At 46.8% G+C, this 18,424-nt stretch overlaps 1 protein-coding gene across 1 annotated transcript in view; it reads right to left on the reverse strand.

Moving 5' to 3' along the window:
- Positions 1-18,424, reverse strand: part of mrp1 (multidrug resistance protein 1) — a gene marked incomplete at its 5' end in the record, with an annotated part of 91,338 nt that overhangs the window by 63,546 nt on the left and 9,368 nt on the right. The window contains 2 exon segments of the mRNA NM_001168330.1: positions 6,740-6,865; positions 9,361-9,537. Coding sequence (NP_001161802.1) covers positions 6,740-6,865; positions 9,361-9,456 — 222 coding nt within the window.

Raw genomic sequence — 18,424 nt, forward strand, 5'->3', positions numbered from 1 at the left:
TACATCATACCAGTCCCCCAACAGATTCCCATTCAATAACTACATCATACCAGTCATCATACCAGTCATCCAACAGATTCCCATTCAATAACTACATCATACCAGTCATCCAACAGATTCCCATTCAATAACTACATCATACCAGTCATCCAACAGATTCCCATTCAATAACTACATCATACCAGTCATCCAACAGATTCCCATTCAATAACTACATCATACCAGTCATCATACCAGTCATCCAACAGATTCCCATTCAATAACTACATCATACCAGTCATCATACCAGTCATCCAACAGATTCCCATTCAATAACTACATCATACCAGTCATCCAACAAATTCCCATTCAATAACTATATCATACCAGTCATCATACCAGTCACCCAACAGATTCCCATTCAATAACTACATCATACCAGTCATCCAACAGATTCCCATTCAATAACTACATCATACCAGTCATCCAACAGATTCCCATTCAGAGCAAGACACAGAAGCATCCAGGGTCAATGCCCTGCTCAAGGGCATTTTGACCGATCTACCACCAGGCCACAAAACGTGAACCCGAACCCTCCAAGACCCCTCCCACAGTTCCCCAATAACTGTCCCTCAACCATTCGAGACCCCTCCCACAGCCCCCCAGGAAGAAAAATAACATAAAAAATACAATTAATTCCATTCCCCACCTCCAAGACCCCCACAATGCACCAACAACCAAGAAGGGATTTAGTGGAAGACGAGGACCGGAAGAGATAGACCGGAAGAAAGGACCGGAAGACGAGGACCGGAAGACGAGGACCGGAAGACAAGGACCGGAAGACAAGGACCGGAAGACAAGGACCGGAAGACACGGACCGGAAGACAAGGACCGGAAGACAAGGACCGGAAGACACGGACCGGAAGATGAGGACCGGAAGAAAGGACCGGAAGACGAGGACCGGAAGAAAGGACCGGAAGACGAGGACCGGAAGACGAGGACCGGAAGAAAGGACCGGAAGACGAGGACCGGAAGACGAGGACCGGAAGACAAGGACCGGAAGACAAGGACCGGAAGAAAGGACCGGAAGACGAGGACCGGAAGACGAGGACCGAAAGACAAGGACCGGAAGACAAGGACCGGAAGACAAGGACCGGAAGACACGGACCGGAAGACAAGGACCGGAAGACAAGGACCGGAAGACACGGACCGGAAGATGAGGACCGGAAGAAAGGACCGGAAGACAAGGACCGGAAGAAAGGACCTGAAGACGAGGACCGGAAGACGAGGACCGGAAGAAAGGACCGGAAGACGAGGACCGGAAGACGAGGACCGGAAGACAAGGACCGGAAGACAAGGACCGGAAGAAAGGACCGGAAGAAAGGACCGGAAGACGAGGACCGGAAGACGAGGACCGGAAGACAAGGACCGGAAGACAAGGACCGGAAGACAAGGACCGGAAGACACGGACCGGAAGACAAGGACCGGAAGACAAGGACCGGAAGACACGGACCGGAAGATGAGGACCGGAAGAAAGGACCGGAAGACGAGGACCGGAAGAAAGGACCGGAAGACGAGGACCGGAAGACGAGGACCGGAAGAAAGGACCGGAAGACGAGGACCGGAAGACGAGGACCGGAAGACAAGGACCGGAAGACAAGGACCGGAAGACAAGGACCGGAAGACGAGGACCGGAAGACGAGGACCGGAAGACAAGGACCGGAAGACAAGGACCGGAAGACAAGGACCGGAAGACAAGGACCGGAAGACACGGACCGGAAGACGAGGACCGGAAGAAAGGACCGGAAGACGAGGACCGGAAGACGAGGACCGGAAGACAAGGACCGGAAGACAAGGACCGGAAGACAAGGACCGGAAGACACGGACCGGAAGACAAGGACCGGAAGACAAGGACCGGAAGACACGGACCGGAAGATGAGGACCGGAAGAAAGGACCGGAAGACGAGGACCGGAAGAAAGGACCGGAAGACGAGGACCGGAAGACGAGGACCGGAAGAAAGGACCGGAAGACGAGGACCGGAAGACGAGGACCGGAAGACAAGGACCGGAAGACAAGGACCGGAAGAAAGGACCGGAAGACGAGGACCGGAAGACGAGGACCGGAAGACAAGGACCGGAAGACAAGGACCGGAAGACAAGGACCGGAAGACACGGACCGGAAGACAAGGACCGGAAGACAAGGACCGGAAGACACGGACCGGAAGATGAGGACCGGAAGAAAGGACCGGAAGACGAGGACCGGAAGAAAGGACCGGAAGACGAGGACCGGAAGACGAGGACCGGAAGAAAGGACCGGAAGACGAGGACCGGAAGACGAGGACCGGAAGACAAGGACCGGAAGACAAGGACCGGAAGAAAGGACCGGAAGACGAGGACCGGAAGACGAGGACCGGAAGACAAGGACCGGAAGACAAGGACCGGAAGACAAGGACCGGAAGACACGGACCGGAAGACAAGGACCGGAAGACAAGGACCGGAAGACACGGACCGGAAGATGAGGACCGGAAGAAAGGACCGGAAGACGAGGACCGGAAGAAAGGACCGGAAGACGAGGACCGGAAGACGAGGACCGGAAGAAAGGACCGGAAGACGAGGACCGGAAGACGAGGACCGGAAGACAAGGACCGGAAGACAAGGACCGGAAGACAAGGACCGGAAGACAAGGACCGGAAGACGAGGACCGGAAGACAAGGACCGGAAGACAAGGACCGGAAGACAAGGACCGGAAGACACGGACCGGAAGATGAGGACCGGAAGAAAGGACCGGAAGACAAGGACCGGAAGACGAGGACCGGAAGAGAAGGACCGGAAGACGAGGACCGGAAGACGAGGACCGGAAGAACGGACCGGAAGACGAGGACCGGAAGAGATTGGCCAGAAGAGATTAGCAAGAAGAGATTGACCATAAAAGATTGACCAGACGAGATTGAGCAGACCAGATCATCAACTAGATTAAACTGATTTGTAGACTGCAAATTGATCACAAGAGGCCCAAACAGATATGGGGTTTGACTAAAACATAATAATTTCAAACCTTGCTTACACTTGTACATGATCATGGCGTGTCTCTCTAATTATGCGTAAGAATACTTGGGAACAGATTTCTTGAATGAAAATGACTTGGAGCTGATTTCCTGGTGTTTTTTTGTCTTTTATCTCCAACAATCAAAATTCCACACACCAAAAAAAATGTAAAAAAACCCCACCAGTGAGCCAATTAAAACCACCCACGGGCCAATTGAAACCACCCATGGGCCAATTAAAACCACCCACGGGCCAATTAATACCACCCACGGGCCAATTGAAACCACCCACGGGCCAATTAAAACCACCCATGGGCCAATTAAAACCACCCACGGGCCAATTAAAACCACCCATGGGCCTATTAAAACCACCCAAGGGCCAATTAAAACCAGCGAGCCAATTAAAACCACCCACGGGCCAATTAAACCACCCACGGGCCAATTAAAACCACCCACGGGCCGCCAGTTGGGGAACCCTGCTGTATTGGTTTATGTTCGGAAGGCAGAGTGCTAGAGCCAAACCTGGATTCAAATACCATTGGAAATCATTTCAAATACTTTATCTGTGCTTGATTGAGTTTGCCTTGTCCAATAGAATAGTCCCAAAATGGCAAACACCACCCATTAAGAACTCCAAGCATGTCAGAGCAACAGCTGAAACTATTTTCTATATTCTCTGTAGTAGAATGAGAATGCAGGTCTAGCTATAACCCTCAGTCTGTTGGCTGGCTGAGTGTCTGCTAAAGGATCTGTAACAGAAGACTTGGTGGACTGTGTATTCTTTAGGTTAGGTCTTACTTTATTTGTTCGCTCCCGCTGGTAAGATCACAGGTGACAAGACACGAGGATCACAGGTGGAGGAGGTTTTAATGAGGCTGAACAGCACTGATATCATTAACTACTATGACTTCACTGCCTTTCATACAATATCTCTGTTAGGTATCTGGTGTTCCTGTGATTTATAAAGCTCTCAGTTTGGTATCTTGTCTCTCTCTCTGTGTGTGTGTGTGTGTGTCTGTGTGGTTGTGTGTGTGTGCGTGTGTGTGTTTGTGTCTGTGTCTGTGGTTGTGTGTGTGTGTGCGTGTGCGTGTGCGTGTGCGTGTGCGTGTGTGTGTGTGTGTGTGTGTGTGTGGTTATAAAGCTCCTGAACTGTAACATGTTGTCTACAGCACCAACCACAGCTTTGGATAATTCACAGTTTGTGTTGTCTGTCTGTGTCTGTTTCCCTAACTGATGGGACCTTGTCCCTGAGGCACTTGGCTCCGGCTCAGGGTTCAGTTTGTCAGGGTGGTCCTAGTTCAGTATGTGTGTCAGGGTTCAGTAGGTAAGTTATTCTGGGGGAGCTCTCCTTCTAGCTCTCTCTCTCTTCTTCTCTCTCTACATAACTTTATCTCTCTCTCTCTTCTCTCTCTATATAACTTTATCTCACTCTTCCCTCTACATAACTTTCTCACTCTTCTTCTCTCTACATAACTTTATCTCACTCTCTTCTTCTCTCTGCATAACTTTATCTCACTCTCTTCTTCTCTCTCTACATAACTTTATCTCTCTCTTCTTCTCTCTCTACATAACTTTATCTCACTCTTCTCTCTACATAACTTTCTCACTCTTCTTCTCTCTACATAACTTTCTCACTCTCTTCTTCTCTCTCTACATAACTTTATCTCTCTCTCTTCTCTCTCTACATAACTTTATCTCTCTCTCTTTTCTCTCTCTACATAACTTTATCTCTCTCTCTTTTCTCTCTACATAACTTTATCTCACTCTCTTCTTCTCTCTACATAACTTTATCTCACTCTTCTCTCTACATAACTTTCTCACTCTCTTCTCTCTGCATAACTTTATCTCACTCTCTTCTTCTCTCTGCATAACCTTATCTCACTCTCTTCTTCTCTCTCTACATAACTTTATCTCACTCTTCTCTCTACATAACTTTCTCACTCTTCTTCTCTCTGCATAACTTTATCTCACTCTCTTCTTCTCTCTGCATAACTTTATCTCACTCTCTTCTTCTCTCTCTACATAACTTTATCTCTCTCTCTTCTTCTCTCTCTACATAACGTTATCTCTCTCTCTTCTCTCTCTACATAACTTTATCTCACTCTTCTCTCTACATAACTTTATCTCACTCTTCTCTCTACATAACTTTATCTCACTCTTCTCTCTACATAACTTTCTCACTCTTCTTCTCTCTACATAACTTTATCTCACTCTCTTCTTCTCTCTCTACATAACTTTATCTCTCTCTCTTCTCTCTCTACATAACTTTATCTCTCTCTCTTTTCTCTCTCTACATAACTGTATCTCTCTCTTCTCTCTCTACATAACTTTATCTCTCTCTCTTCTTCTCTCTCTACATAACTTTATCTCTCTCTCTTCTCTCTCTACATAACTTTCTCACTCTTCTTCTCTCTACATAACTTTATCTCACTCTCTTCTTCTCTCTGCATAACTTTATCTCACTCTCTTCTTCTCTCTACATAACTTTATCTCACTCTCTTCTTCTCTCTGCATAACTTTCTCTCTCTCTTCTCTCTCTACATAACTTCATCTCTCTCTCTATCTCCCTGCTTCTCTCTGTCTCTCTACATAACTTTATCTCACTCTCTCTTCTCTCTCCCTGACTACCTTCATCTCTCTCTCTCTTCTTCTCTCTCTACATAACTTTATCTCTCTCTCTTCTCTCTCTCCCTGACTTCCTTCATCTCTGTCTCTCTTCTCTCTCTACATAACTTTATCTCTCTCTCTATCTCCCTGCTTCTCTCTGTCTCTCTACATACGTACGTTTATCTCTCTCTCTCTTCACTCACTCTCATCAAATACCATGTGTTGGTGTATCTCTGCACCCCTCCCTCCCTCCCTCCCTCCCTCTTCTTACCATAGTAAGGCTGCGTATAACGGGGCTAAGCAGGAAGACCATGTGTTGGTGTATCTCTGCACTCCTCTCCACCAGCACGTAGAACACCTCTAGGAAGCCAAAGGATACCAAACACAGACCCACGTGTGCGTGTGCGTGTGCGTGTGCGTGTGCGTGTGTGTGTGTGTGTGTGTGTGTGTGTGTGTGTGTGTGTGTGTGTGTGTGTGTGTGTGTGTGTGTGTGTGTGTGTGTGTGTGTGTGTGTGGTTATAAAGCTCCTGAACTGTAACATGTTGTCTACAGCACCAACCACAGCTTTGGATAATTCACAGTTTGTGTTGTCTGTCTGTGTCTGTTTCCCTAACTGATGGGACCTTGTCCCTGAGGCACTTGGCTCCGGCTCAGGGTTCAGTTTGTCAGGGTGGTCCTAGTTCAGTATGTGTGTCAGGGTTCAGTAGGTAAGTTATTCTGGGGGAGCTCTCCTTCTAGCTCTCTCTCTCTTCTTCTCTCTCTACATAACTTTATCTCTCTCTCTCTTCTCTCTCTACATAACTTTATCTCACTCTTCCCTCTACATAACTTTCTCACTCTTCTTCTCTCTACATAACTTTATCTCACTCTCTTCTTCTCTCTGCATAACTTTATCTCACTCTCTTCTTCTCTCATACGTACCTTTACATACGTACCTTTATCTCTCTCTCTCTTCACTCACTCTCATCAAATACCATGTGTTGGTGTATCTCTGCACCCCTCCCTCCCTCCCTCCCTCCCTCCCTCCCTCCCTCCCTCCCTCCCTCCCTCCCTCCCTCCCTCCCTCCCTCCCTCCCTCCCTCCCTCCCTCCCTCCCTCCCTCTTCTTACCATAGTAAGGCTGCGTATAACGGGGCTAAGCAGGAAGACCATGTGTTGGTGTATCTCTGCACTCCTCTCCACCAGCACGTAGAACACCTCTAGGAAGCCAAAGGATACCAAACACAGACCCAGCACCTACAGAGAGGAGACAGGAGATAGTTTAAACACAGACCCAGCACCTACAGAGAGGAGACAGGAGTTAGTTTAAACACAGACCCAGCACCTACAGAGAGGAGACAGGAGTTAGTTTAAACACAGACTCAGCACCTACAGAGAGGAGACAGGAGTTAGTTTAAACACAGACCCAGCACCTACAGAGAGGAGACAGGAGTTAGTTTAAACACAGACCCAGCACCTACAGAGAGAGGAGACAGGAGTTAGTTTAAACACAGACCCAGCACCTACAGAGAGGAGACAGGAGTTAGTTTAAACACAGACCCAGCACCTACAGAGAGGAGACAGGAGTTAGTTTAAACACAGACCCAGCACCTACAGAGAGGGGAGAGGAGTTAGTTTAAACACAGACCCAGCACCTACAGAGGGGAGACAGGAGATAGTTTAAACACAGACCCAACACCTACAGAGAGGGGAGACAGGAGTTAGTTTAAACACAGACCCAGCACCTACAGAGAGGGGAGACAGGAGTTAGTTTAAACACAGACCCAGCACCTACAGAGAGGGGAGAGGAGTTGGTTTAAACACAGACCCAACACCTACAGAGAGGAGACAGGAGTTAGTTTAAACACAGCACCTACAGAGAGGGGAGACAGGAGTTAGTTTAAACACAGACCCAGCACCTACAGAGAGGGGAGAGGAGTTGGTTTAAACACAGACCCAACACCTACAGAGAGGAGACAGGAGTTAGTTTAAACACAGCACCTACAGAGAGAGGAGACAGGAGTTAGTTTAAACACAGACCCAGCACCTACAGAGAGGAGACAGGAGTTAGTTTAAACACAGACCCAGCACCTACAGAGAGGGGAGAGGAGTTGGTTTAAACACAGACCCAACACCTACAGAGAGGAGACAGGAGTTAGTTTAAACACAGACCCAGCACCTACAGAGAGGAGACAGGAGTTAGTGTAAACACAGACCCAACACCTACAGAGAGGAGACAGGAGTTAGTGTAAACACAGACCCAGCACCTACAGAGAGGAGACAGGAGTTAGTTTAAATACAAACAATGAGGGGGACAAACACAATTACACAATTACAATAAATATCCTGATCAGTATGTAGATGTACTGTTCTGTTAGATGGTAGCAGGATATAGATGTACAGTTCTGTTAGATGGTAGCAGGATATAGATGTAATATGTTAGATGGTAGCAGGATATAGATGTAATATGTTAGATGGTAGCAGGATATAGATGTAATGTTTTGTCAGATGGTAGCAGGATATAGATGTAATGTCCTGTTAGATGGTAGCAGGATATAGATGTAATGTCCTGTTAGATGGTAGCAGGATATAGATGTAATGTCCTGTTAGATGGTAGCAGGATATAGATGTAATATGTCAGATGGTAGCAGGATATAGATGTAATATGTTAGATGGTAGCAGGATATAGATGTAATGTCCTGTTAGATGGTAGCAGGATATAGATGTAATGTCCTGTTAGATGGTAGCAGGATATAGATGTAATATGTTAGATGGTAACAGGATATAGATGTAATATGTTAGATGGTAACAGGATATAGATGTAATATGTTAGATGGTAACAGGATATAGATGTAATATGTTAGATGGTAACAGGATATAGATGTAATATGTTAGATGGTAACAGGATATAGATGTAATATGTTAGATGGTAACAGGATATAGATGTAATATGTCAGATGGTAGCAGGATATAGATGTAATATGTTAGATGGTAGCAGGATATAGATGTAATGTGTCAGTTGGTAGCAGGATATAGATGTAATGTGTCAGTTGGTAGCAGGATATAGATGTAATATGTTAGATGGTAGCAGGATATAGATGTAATGTGTCAGATGGTAACAGGATATAGATGTAATATGTTAGATGGTAGCAGGATATAGATGTAATATGTCAGATGGTAACAGGATATAGATGAAATATGTCAGATGGTAGCAGGATATAGATGTAATATGTTAGATGGTAGCAGGATATAGATGTAATGTCCTGTTAGATGGTAGCAGGATATAGATGTACAGTTCTGTTAGATGGTAACAGGATATAGATGTAATATGTTAGATGGTAACAGGATATAGATGTAATATGTCAGATGGTAGCAGGATATAGATGTAATATGTTAGATGGTAGCAGGATATAGATGTAATATGTCAGATGGTAACAGGATATAGATGTAATATGTCAGATGGTAACAGGATATAGATGTAATATGTCAGATGGTAGCAGGATATAGATGTAATGTGTTCTGTCAGTTGTTAGTAATGAATTTGTATTATTTTGGATTCCTTCTGAATCTATACAGGAGAAAGGACTTCCTACTTCTCCTGAAGACCAGTGAAACTAACTGATCAGTCTTTCATTTGAGTTGGTATTGTCTGTCTGTCTGTCTGTCTGTCTGTCTGTCTGTCTGTCTGTCTGTCTGTCTGTCTGTCTGTCTGTCTGTCTGTCTGTTTCTGTGTGTGTGTCACAGAGACTCACAGTTTTGGCACAGCAGAGGCTGGTCAGAGAGATGCCTCCCTGGCCAGTGAACCAGAGGTAGACCAGGTAGAGAGGACCGCAGGACCACAGGTACATACAGGGGAACCACACCAGGACCGTATGCTGGAAACATTGGGACAGGTCTGGATGAGGGGTGTACCAGGTCAGGTTCCAGTCCTGAGAGAGAGAAGGAGGGATGGGGGATGGATGGAGGGAGAGGAGAGTGTTAGAATATGTAGCAGACAAATGGCAGCATTGGGTCAGGTCTGGATGAGGGGTGTACCAGGTCAGGTTCCAGTCCTGAAAGAGAGAAGGAGGGATGGGGGGAGAGGAGAGTGTTAGAATACGTAACAGACAAATGGCAGCATTGGGTCAGGTCTGGGGGGGGGGGGGGGGGGGGGGGTGTACCAGGTCAGGTTCCAGTCCTGAAAGAGAGAAGGAGGGATGGGGGGAGAGGAGAGTGTTAGAATACGTAACAGACAAATGGCAGCATTGGGTCAGGTCTAGGTGGGGGGTGCACCAAGTCAGGTTCAAGTCCTGAGAGAGAGAGAGACAAACATGACAAACAAATGGAAGCATTGGGTCAATACAAAACAGATGTTTTGATAGGTGCAGTGTAATGTGTTGTTTTACTGGGTCAGTCATAGTAGTATGATAGGTGTTGTTTTACAGGGTCAGTCATAGTAGTATGATAGGTGTTGTTTTACAGGGTCAGTCATAGTAGTATGATAGGTGTTGTTTTACAGGGTCAGTCATAGTAGTATGATAGGTGTTGTTTTACAGGGTCAGTCATAGTAGTATGATAGGTGTTGTTTTACAGGGTCAGTCATAGTAGTATGATAGGTGTTGTTTTACAGGGTCAGTCATAGTAGTATGATAGGTGTTGTTTTACAGGGTCAGTCATAGTAGTATGATAGGTGTTGTTTTACAGGGTCAGTCATAGTAGTATGATAGGTGTTGTTTTACAGGGTCAGTCATAGTAGTATGATAGCTGTTGTTTTACAGGGTCAGAGATGGAGAGAGGTAGGGAGAGAGAGAGGTAGGGATATAGATGGAGGGAGAGAGAGAGGTAGGGATATAGATGGAGGGAGAGAGAGTAGGGATATAGATGGAGGGAGAGAGAGAGGTAGGGATATAGATGGAGGGAGAGAGAGAGGTAGGGATATAGATCGGGGAGAGAGAGAGGTAGGGATATAGATGGAGGGAGAGGGAGAGGTAGGGATATAGATGGAGGGAGAGAGAGAGGTAGGGATATAGATGGAGGGAGAGAGAGAGGTAGGGATATAGATGGAGGGAGAGAGAGAGGTGGGGATATAGATGGAGGGGAGAGAGAGGTAGGGATATAGATGGAGGGAGAGAGAGAGGTAGGGATATAGATGGAGGGAGAGAGAGAGAGGTGGGGATATAGATGGAGGGGAGAGAGAGGTAGGGATATAGATGGAGGGGAGAGAGAGGTAGGGATATAGATGGAGGGAGAGAGAGAGGTAGGGATATAGATAGAGGGAGAGAGAGAGGTAGGGATATAGATGGAGGGAGAGAGAGAGGTAGGGATATAGATAGATGGGGAGAGAGGTAGGGATATAGATGGAGGGAGAGAGAGAGTTAGGGATATAGATGGAGGGGAGAGAGAGGTAGGGATATAGATGGGGGGAGAGAGAGAGGTAGGGATATAGATGGAGGGAGAGGGAGAGGTAGGGATATAGATGGAGGGAGAGAGAGGTAGGGATATAGATGGAGGGAGAGAGAGAGGTAGGGATATAGATGGAGGGAGAGAGAGAGGTAGGGATATAGATGGGAGGGAGAGAGAGGTGGGGATTTAGATAGAGGGAGAGAGAGTGAGATGTAAGGATAGAGATGGGTGGAGAGAGAGAGAGGCAGGGATAGAGAGAGAGAGGTAGGGATAGAGATGGATAGAGAGAGAGAGAGAGAGAGAGAGAGAGGGGTAGGGATAGAGAGAGAGAGAGGTAGGGATAGAGAGAGAGAGAGAGAGAGAGAGAGAGAGAGAGAGAGAGAGAGAGAGGTAGGGAGGTAGGGTATGTGTCTATCTTCCTCTCACTCTCTCCCTCCCCCTTCTCTCTCTCTCTCTCTCTCTCTCCCTCCCCCTTCTCTCCTTCTCCTTCTCCAGAGCCCAGACAGCAGACTGTATACCAGCAGACTGTCTACCAGCACAGCAGACTGTCTACCAGCAGACTGTCTACCAGCAGACTATCTACCAGCAGACTGTATACCAGAAGACTGTATACCAGCAGACTGTATACCAGCAGACTGTCTACCAGCAGACTGTCTACCAGCAGACTGTCTACCAGCAGACTGTATACCAGCAGACTGTATACCAGCAGACCAGCAGACTGTATACCAGCAGACTGTCTACCAGCAGACTGTATACCAGCAGACTGTCTACCAGCAGACTGTATACCAGAAGACTGTCTACCAGCAGACTGTCTACCAGAAGACTGTATACCAGAAGACTGTATACCAGCAGACTGTCTACCAGCAGACTGTATACCAGCAGACTGTCTACCAGCAGACTGTCTACCAGCAGACTGTCTACCAGCAGACTGTATACCAGCAGACTGTATACCAGCAGACCAGCAGACTGTATACCAGCAGACTGTCTACCAGCAGACTGTATACCAGCAGACTGTCTACCAGCAGACTGTATACCAGCAGACTGTCTACCAGCACAGCAGACTGTCTACCAGCAGACTGTATACCAGCAGACTGTCTACCAGCAGACTGTATACCAGCAGACTGTATACCAGCAGACTGTCTACCAGCAGACTGTATACCAGCAGACTGTCTACCAGCAGACTGTCTACCAGCAGACTGTATACCAGCAGACTGTCTACCAGCAGACTGTATACCAGCAGACTGTCTACCAGCAGACTGTCTACCAGCAGACTGTCTACCAGCAGACTGTCTACCAGCAGACTGTATACCAGCAGACTGTCTACCAGCAGACTGTATACCAGCAGACTGTCTACCAGCAGACTGTATACCAGCAGACTGTCTACCAGCAGACTGTCTACCAGCAGACTGTCTACCAGCAGACTGTATACCAGCAGACTGTATACCAGCAGACTGTCTACCAGCAGACTGTATACCAGCAGACTGTCTACCAGCAGACTGTCTACCAGCAGACTGTCTACCAGCAGACTGTATACCAGCAGACTGTCTACCAGCAGACTGTATACCAGCAGACTGTCTACCAGCAGACTGTATAGCAGCAGTAACTCCAAACCCAACCAGTAAATACAGTAGTGATAATGATGTCAAGATGTCTTTAAGCCCAAGTCTCCAGCTCAGGGTTGAACTTCACTACAGTTTCCTCTGTGGCCCATAGACCTTCTCCTGGTCGGCCTTTTTAATCACGGAGACAACAACCAATGTTCCCCAAAGTGGTAGATGAGCACCCATCCGATGATAAATCCTTCCTGGTTCGTGACATCCTGTGTAGACACATAATAAGTTAGTTATACGTCTGGGTATGCGATCCCTGCTGGGAGTGAACCCACAACCTTGGGCCACTGAAGACCACACATCAGACCCCATGGTTTTGCTTACGTTGTGGCTCACAAGACACACGACAACAATCAGGGAAGCTTTAAATTGGGTAAACAATTTTGGGATCCACTGTTTGCTTTCCTCACCTCTCAACCCTCAACGATAGTGCAGGAAAACAATGTTTGCGTCCTAATTGGCACCCTACTCCCTATAAGCCTTGGTTAAGAGTAGTGCACTACATAGGGAACAGGGTGTCATTGGGCCCTGATTTAAAGTAGTGCACTACATAGGGAACAGGATGTGATTGGGCCCTGATTTAAAGTAGTGCACTACATAGGGAACAGGGTGTCATTGGGCCCTGATTTAAAGTAGTGCACTACATAGGGAACAGGGTGTCATTGGGCCCTGATTTAAAGTAGTGCACTACATAGGGAACAGGGTGTCATTGGGCCCTGATTTAAAGTAGTGCACTCATAGGGAACAGGGTGTCATTGGGCCCTGATCTAAAGTAGTGCACTACTGTACATGGGGAACAGGGTGTCATTGGGCCCTGATCTAAAGTAGTGCACTACTGTACATGGGGAACAGGGTGTCATTGGGCCCTGATCTAAAGTAGTGCACTACTGTACATGGGGAACAGGGTGTCATTGGGCCCTGATCTAAAGTAGTGCACTACTGTACATGGGGAACAGGGTGTCATTGGGCCCTGATCTAAAGTAGTGCACTACTGTACATGGGGAACAGGGTGTCATTGGGCCCTGATCTAAAGTAGTGCACTACTGTACATGGGGAACAGGGTGTCATTGGGCCCTGATCTAAAGTAGTGCACTACTGTACATGGGGAATAGGGTGTCATTGGGCCCTGATCTAAAGTAGTGCACTACTGTACATGGGGAATAGGGTGTCATTGGGCCCTGATCTAAAGTAGTGCACTACTGTACATGGGGAACAGGGTGTCATTGGGCTCTGATCTAAAGTAGTGCACTACTGTACATGGGGAACAGGGTGCCAAGGTGTTAAGCGGAATAATGTGTTGAATCACAGTGTGTTTAGTGTGTTGAATCACGGTGTGTTTAGTGTGTTGAATCACGGTGTGTTTAGTGTGTTGAATCACGGTGTGTTTAGTGTGTTGAATCACGGTGTGTTTAGTGTGTTGAATCACGGTGTGTTTAGTGTGTTGAATCACGGTGTGTTTAGTGTGTTGAATCACGGTGTGTTTAGTGTGTTGAATCACGGTGTGTTTAGTGTGTTGAATCACGGTGTGTTTAGTGTGTTGAATCACGGTGTGTTTAGTGTGTTGAATCACGGTGTGTTAAGCGTGTTGAATCACGGTGTGTTTAGTGTGTTGAATCACGGTGTGTTTAGTGTGTTGAATCACGGTGTGTTTAGTGTGTTGAATCACGGTCTGTTTAGTGTGTTGAATCACGGTGTGTTAAGCGTGTTGAATCACGGTGTGTTTAGTGTGTTGAATCACGGTGTGTTTAGTGTGTTGAATCACGGTGCGTTTAGTGTGTTGAATCACGGTGCGTTTAGTGTGTTGAATCACGGTGTGTTTAGTGTGTTGAATCACGGTGTGTTTAGTGTGTTGAATCACGGTGTGTTTAGTGTGTTGAATCACGGTGTGTTTAGTGTGTTGAATCACGGTGTGTTTAGTGTGTTGAATCACGGTGTGTTTAGTGTGTTGAATCACGGTGTGTTTAGTGTGTTGAATCACGGTGTGTTTAGTGTGTTGAATCACGGTGTGTTTAGTGTGTTGAATCACGGTGTGTTTAGTGTGTTGAATCACGGTGTGTTTAGTGTGTTGAATCACGGTGTGTTTAGTGTGTTGAATCACGGTGTGTTTAGTGTGTTGAATCACGGTGTGTTTAGTGTGTTGAATCACGGTGTGTTTAGTGTGTTGAATCACGGTGTGTTTAGTGTGTTGAATCACGGTGTGTTTAGTGTGTTGAATCACGGTGTGTTTAGTGTGTTGAATCACGGTGTGTTTAGTGTGTTGAATCACGGTGTGTTTAGTGTGTTGAATCACGGTGTGTTTAGTGTGTTGAATCAACACAAGTTTCCCTGATGAGTCAACAAGACTACACCTCTTGACTGTCTCTGTCTTCAATAACCTAACTATCAAGGCACAAGCCGAGACCCAAATGCAGGCACAGGAGGCAGATGGTTGGAGTCTCACAATGTTTATTAATCCAAAGGAATAAACATATGTTTCCCATGCCAATATAGCCCATTGAATTTAAAATTGAGAGAGAAAGAGATTATATTATTACTATGGGAAAGCTGAATGGAGAGTAAATTAATATGAAAAAGCTGAATGGAGAGTAAATTACTATGAGAAAGCTGAATGGAGAGTAAATTACAATGGGAAAGCTGAATGGAGAGTAAATTACTATGGCAGAACTGACAACATTCATTGGACAGATGAGTCTATAGACTATAGGCAGTTTGGTGAGTGTACAGCCAGGTGTGTAAAGGCCAGCGTACCATTAGCAGCATTCTGGAGTAGAGGTGCTAAATGCCCATGACTGACTCACTGTACAGGACATTATCAAGGGGATGGCATCACCAACGTGCTGCTTCTAGCAAATACAGACCCTGAGACCACGCTGACTACTCTACTGTGGTGTTATAGACCCTGAGACCACGCTGACTACTCTACTGTGGTGTTATAGACCCTGAGACCATACTGACTGTTCTACTGTGGTGTTATAGACCCTGAGACCATGCTGACTGTTCTACTGTGGTGTTATAGACCCTGAGACCATGCTGACTGTTCTACTGTGGTGTTATAGACCCTGAGACCATGCTGACTGTTCTACTGTGGTGTTATAGACCCTGAGACCATACTGACTGTTCCACTGTGGTGTTATAGACCCTGAGACCATGCTGACTGCTCTACTGTGGTGTTATAGACCCTGAGACCATGCTGACAGCTCTACTGTGGTGTTACAGACCCTGAGACCACGCTGACTGCTCTACTGTGGTGTTATAGACCCTGAGACCATGCTGACTGTTCTACTGTGGTGTTATAGACCCTGAGACCATGCTGACTGTTCTACTGTGGTGTTATAGACCCTGAGACCATACTGACTACTCTACTGTGGTGTTATAGACCCTGAGACCATGCTGACTGTTCTACTGTGGTGTTATAGACCCTGAGACCATGCTGACTGTTCTACTGTGGTGTTATAGACCCTGAGACCATGCTGACTGTTCTACTGTGGTGTTATAGACCCTGAGACCATGCTGACTGTTCTGTGCTGTTATAGACCCTGAGACCATACTGACTGTTCTACTGTGGTGTTATAGACCCTGAGACCATACTGACTGTTCTACTGTGGTGTTATAGACCCTGAGACCATACTGACTGTTCTACTGTGACATATTTAACCATCCTGCTTCTCCTTACTTTCCGGGCCAGTTTCCCGGACACTGATTAAGCATGTGTATGATGTGTTAATGTGGATCCTCGTTAGCCTTTAGCTTAGCAACAGCACCTACTCTACCTGACGACAGCAACACACTGACACCCAGGCTCTATTCAATACATTTAGCGGAAGTTCAGTGATTGAAATGTGAAGGCAATGTTCTCGCCTTAGCCGGAGACCGCAGTCACGGTAACCGCTGTACATGTCGGCTCAGTCGGGGGGAAATCAGTTCTACATATCTGCAGTGCGAATCTGTAATGTTTCAGACGTTCCCCCAACTTCTTCCATGGGCTTCCAGTTTAACAGACAACTTCTGCCTCACGATCATCCTCTCGTTATCCACTCACTGTGTCTTAATCCCCTGGGATTCACTGAAGTCTGACACACTGGCGGTGTCCCAAATTGAATATATTTCCCTATTTCGTGCACTACTTCAGATCAGAGCCCTATGGGCAGTGGTCAAAACTAGTGCTCTACTTTAGATCAGAGCCCTATGGGCAGTGGTCAAAACTAGTGCACTACTTTAGATCCGAGCCCTATGAGCAGTGGTCAAAAGTAGTGCACTACTTTAGATCCGAGCCCTATGGGCAGTGGTCAAAAGTAGTGCACTACTTTAGATCAGAGCCCTATGGGCAGTGGTCAAAAGTAGTGCACTACTTTAGATCCAAGCCCTATGGGCAGTGGTCAAAAGTAGTGCACTACTTTAGATCAGAGCCCTATGGGCAGTGGTCAAAAGTAGTGCACTACTTTAGATCAGAGCCCTATGGGCAGTGGTCAAAAGTAGTGCACTACTTTAGATCAAAGCCCTATGCCCCCCCCCCCCCCCCCCGCTCTGTTCACAAACACAAACACAAACAGACCCCACAGAGCCCCAGGACAGCAACACCATTAGACCCAACCAAATCATGAGAAAGCAAAAAGATAATTATTTGACACATTGGAAAGAATTAACTAAGCAAACTAGAATGCTATTTGGGCCTACACAGAGAGTACACAGTGGCAGAATACCTGACCACTGTGACTGACCCAGCGTCATATCCAGAGGTTGTCTTTGGGAAATAGACGTATGAGTGCTGCCAGCATTGCTGCAGAGGTTGAAGGGGTGGGGGGGTCAGCCTGTCAATGCTCAGACCATACGCCGTACACTGTATCAAATTGGTCTGCATGGCTGTCGTCCCAGAAGGAAGCCTCTTCTAAAGATGATGCTACAAGAAAGCCCGCAAACAGTTTGCTGAAGACAAGCAGACTAAGGACATGGATTACTGGAACCATGTCCTGTGGTCTGATGAGACCAAGATAAACTTATTTGGTTCAGACGGTGTCAAGCGTGTGTGGCGGCAACCAGGTGAGGAGTACAAAGACAAGTGTGTGTGGCGGCGACCAGGTGAGGAGTACAAAGACAAGTGTGTCTTGCCTACAGTCAAGCATGGTGGTGGGAGTGTCATGGTCTGGGGCTGCATGAGTGCTGCCGGCACTGGGGAGCTACAGTTCATTGAGGGAACCATGAATGCCAACATGTACTGTGACATACTGAAGCAGAGCATGATCCCCTCCCTTCGGAGACTGGTCCGCAGGGCAGTATTCCAACATGATAACGACCCCAAACACACCTCCAAGACGACCACTGCCTTGCTAAAGAATCTGAGGGTAAAGGTGATGGACTGGCCAAGCATGTCTCCAGACCTAAACCCTATTGAGCATCTGTGGGGCATCCTCAAACGGAAGGTGGAGGAGTGCAAGGTCTCTAACATCCACCAGCTCCGTGATGTCGTCATGGAGGAGAGGAAGAGGACTCCAGTGGCAACCTGTGAAGCTCTGGTGAACTCCATGCCCAAGAGGGTTAAAGGCAGTGCTGAAAAATGATGGTGGCCACACAAAATATTGACACTTTGGGCCCAATTTGGACATTTTCACTTAGGGGTGTACTCACTTTTGTTGGCAGCGGTTTAGACATTAATGGCTGTGTGTTGAGTTATTTTGAGGGGACAGCAAATTTACACTGTTAAACAAGCTGTACACTCACTACTTTACATTGTAGCAAAGTGTCATTTCTTCAGTGTTGTCACATGAAAAGATATTGAATTGAGAGACAGAGAGAGACAGAGAGAGAGAGACAGAGAGAGAGACAGAGA

The sequence above is a fragment of the Oncorhynchus mykiss genome, chromosome 13 (assembly GCF_057628025.1).
Source record: "Oncorhynchus mykiss isolate SJ-2025 chromosome 13, ASM5762802v1, whole genome shotgun sequence".
In the NCBI taxonomy this organism is placed as follows: Eukaryota; Metazoa; Chordata; class Actinopteri; order Salmoniformes; family Salmonidae; genus Oncorhynchus; species Oncorhynchus mykiss.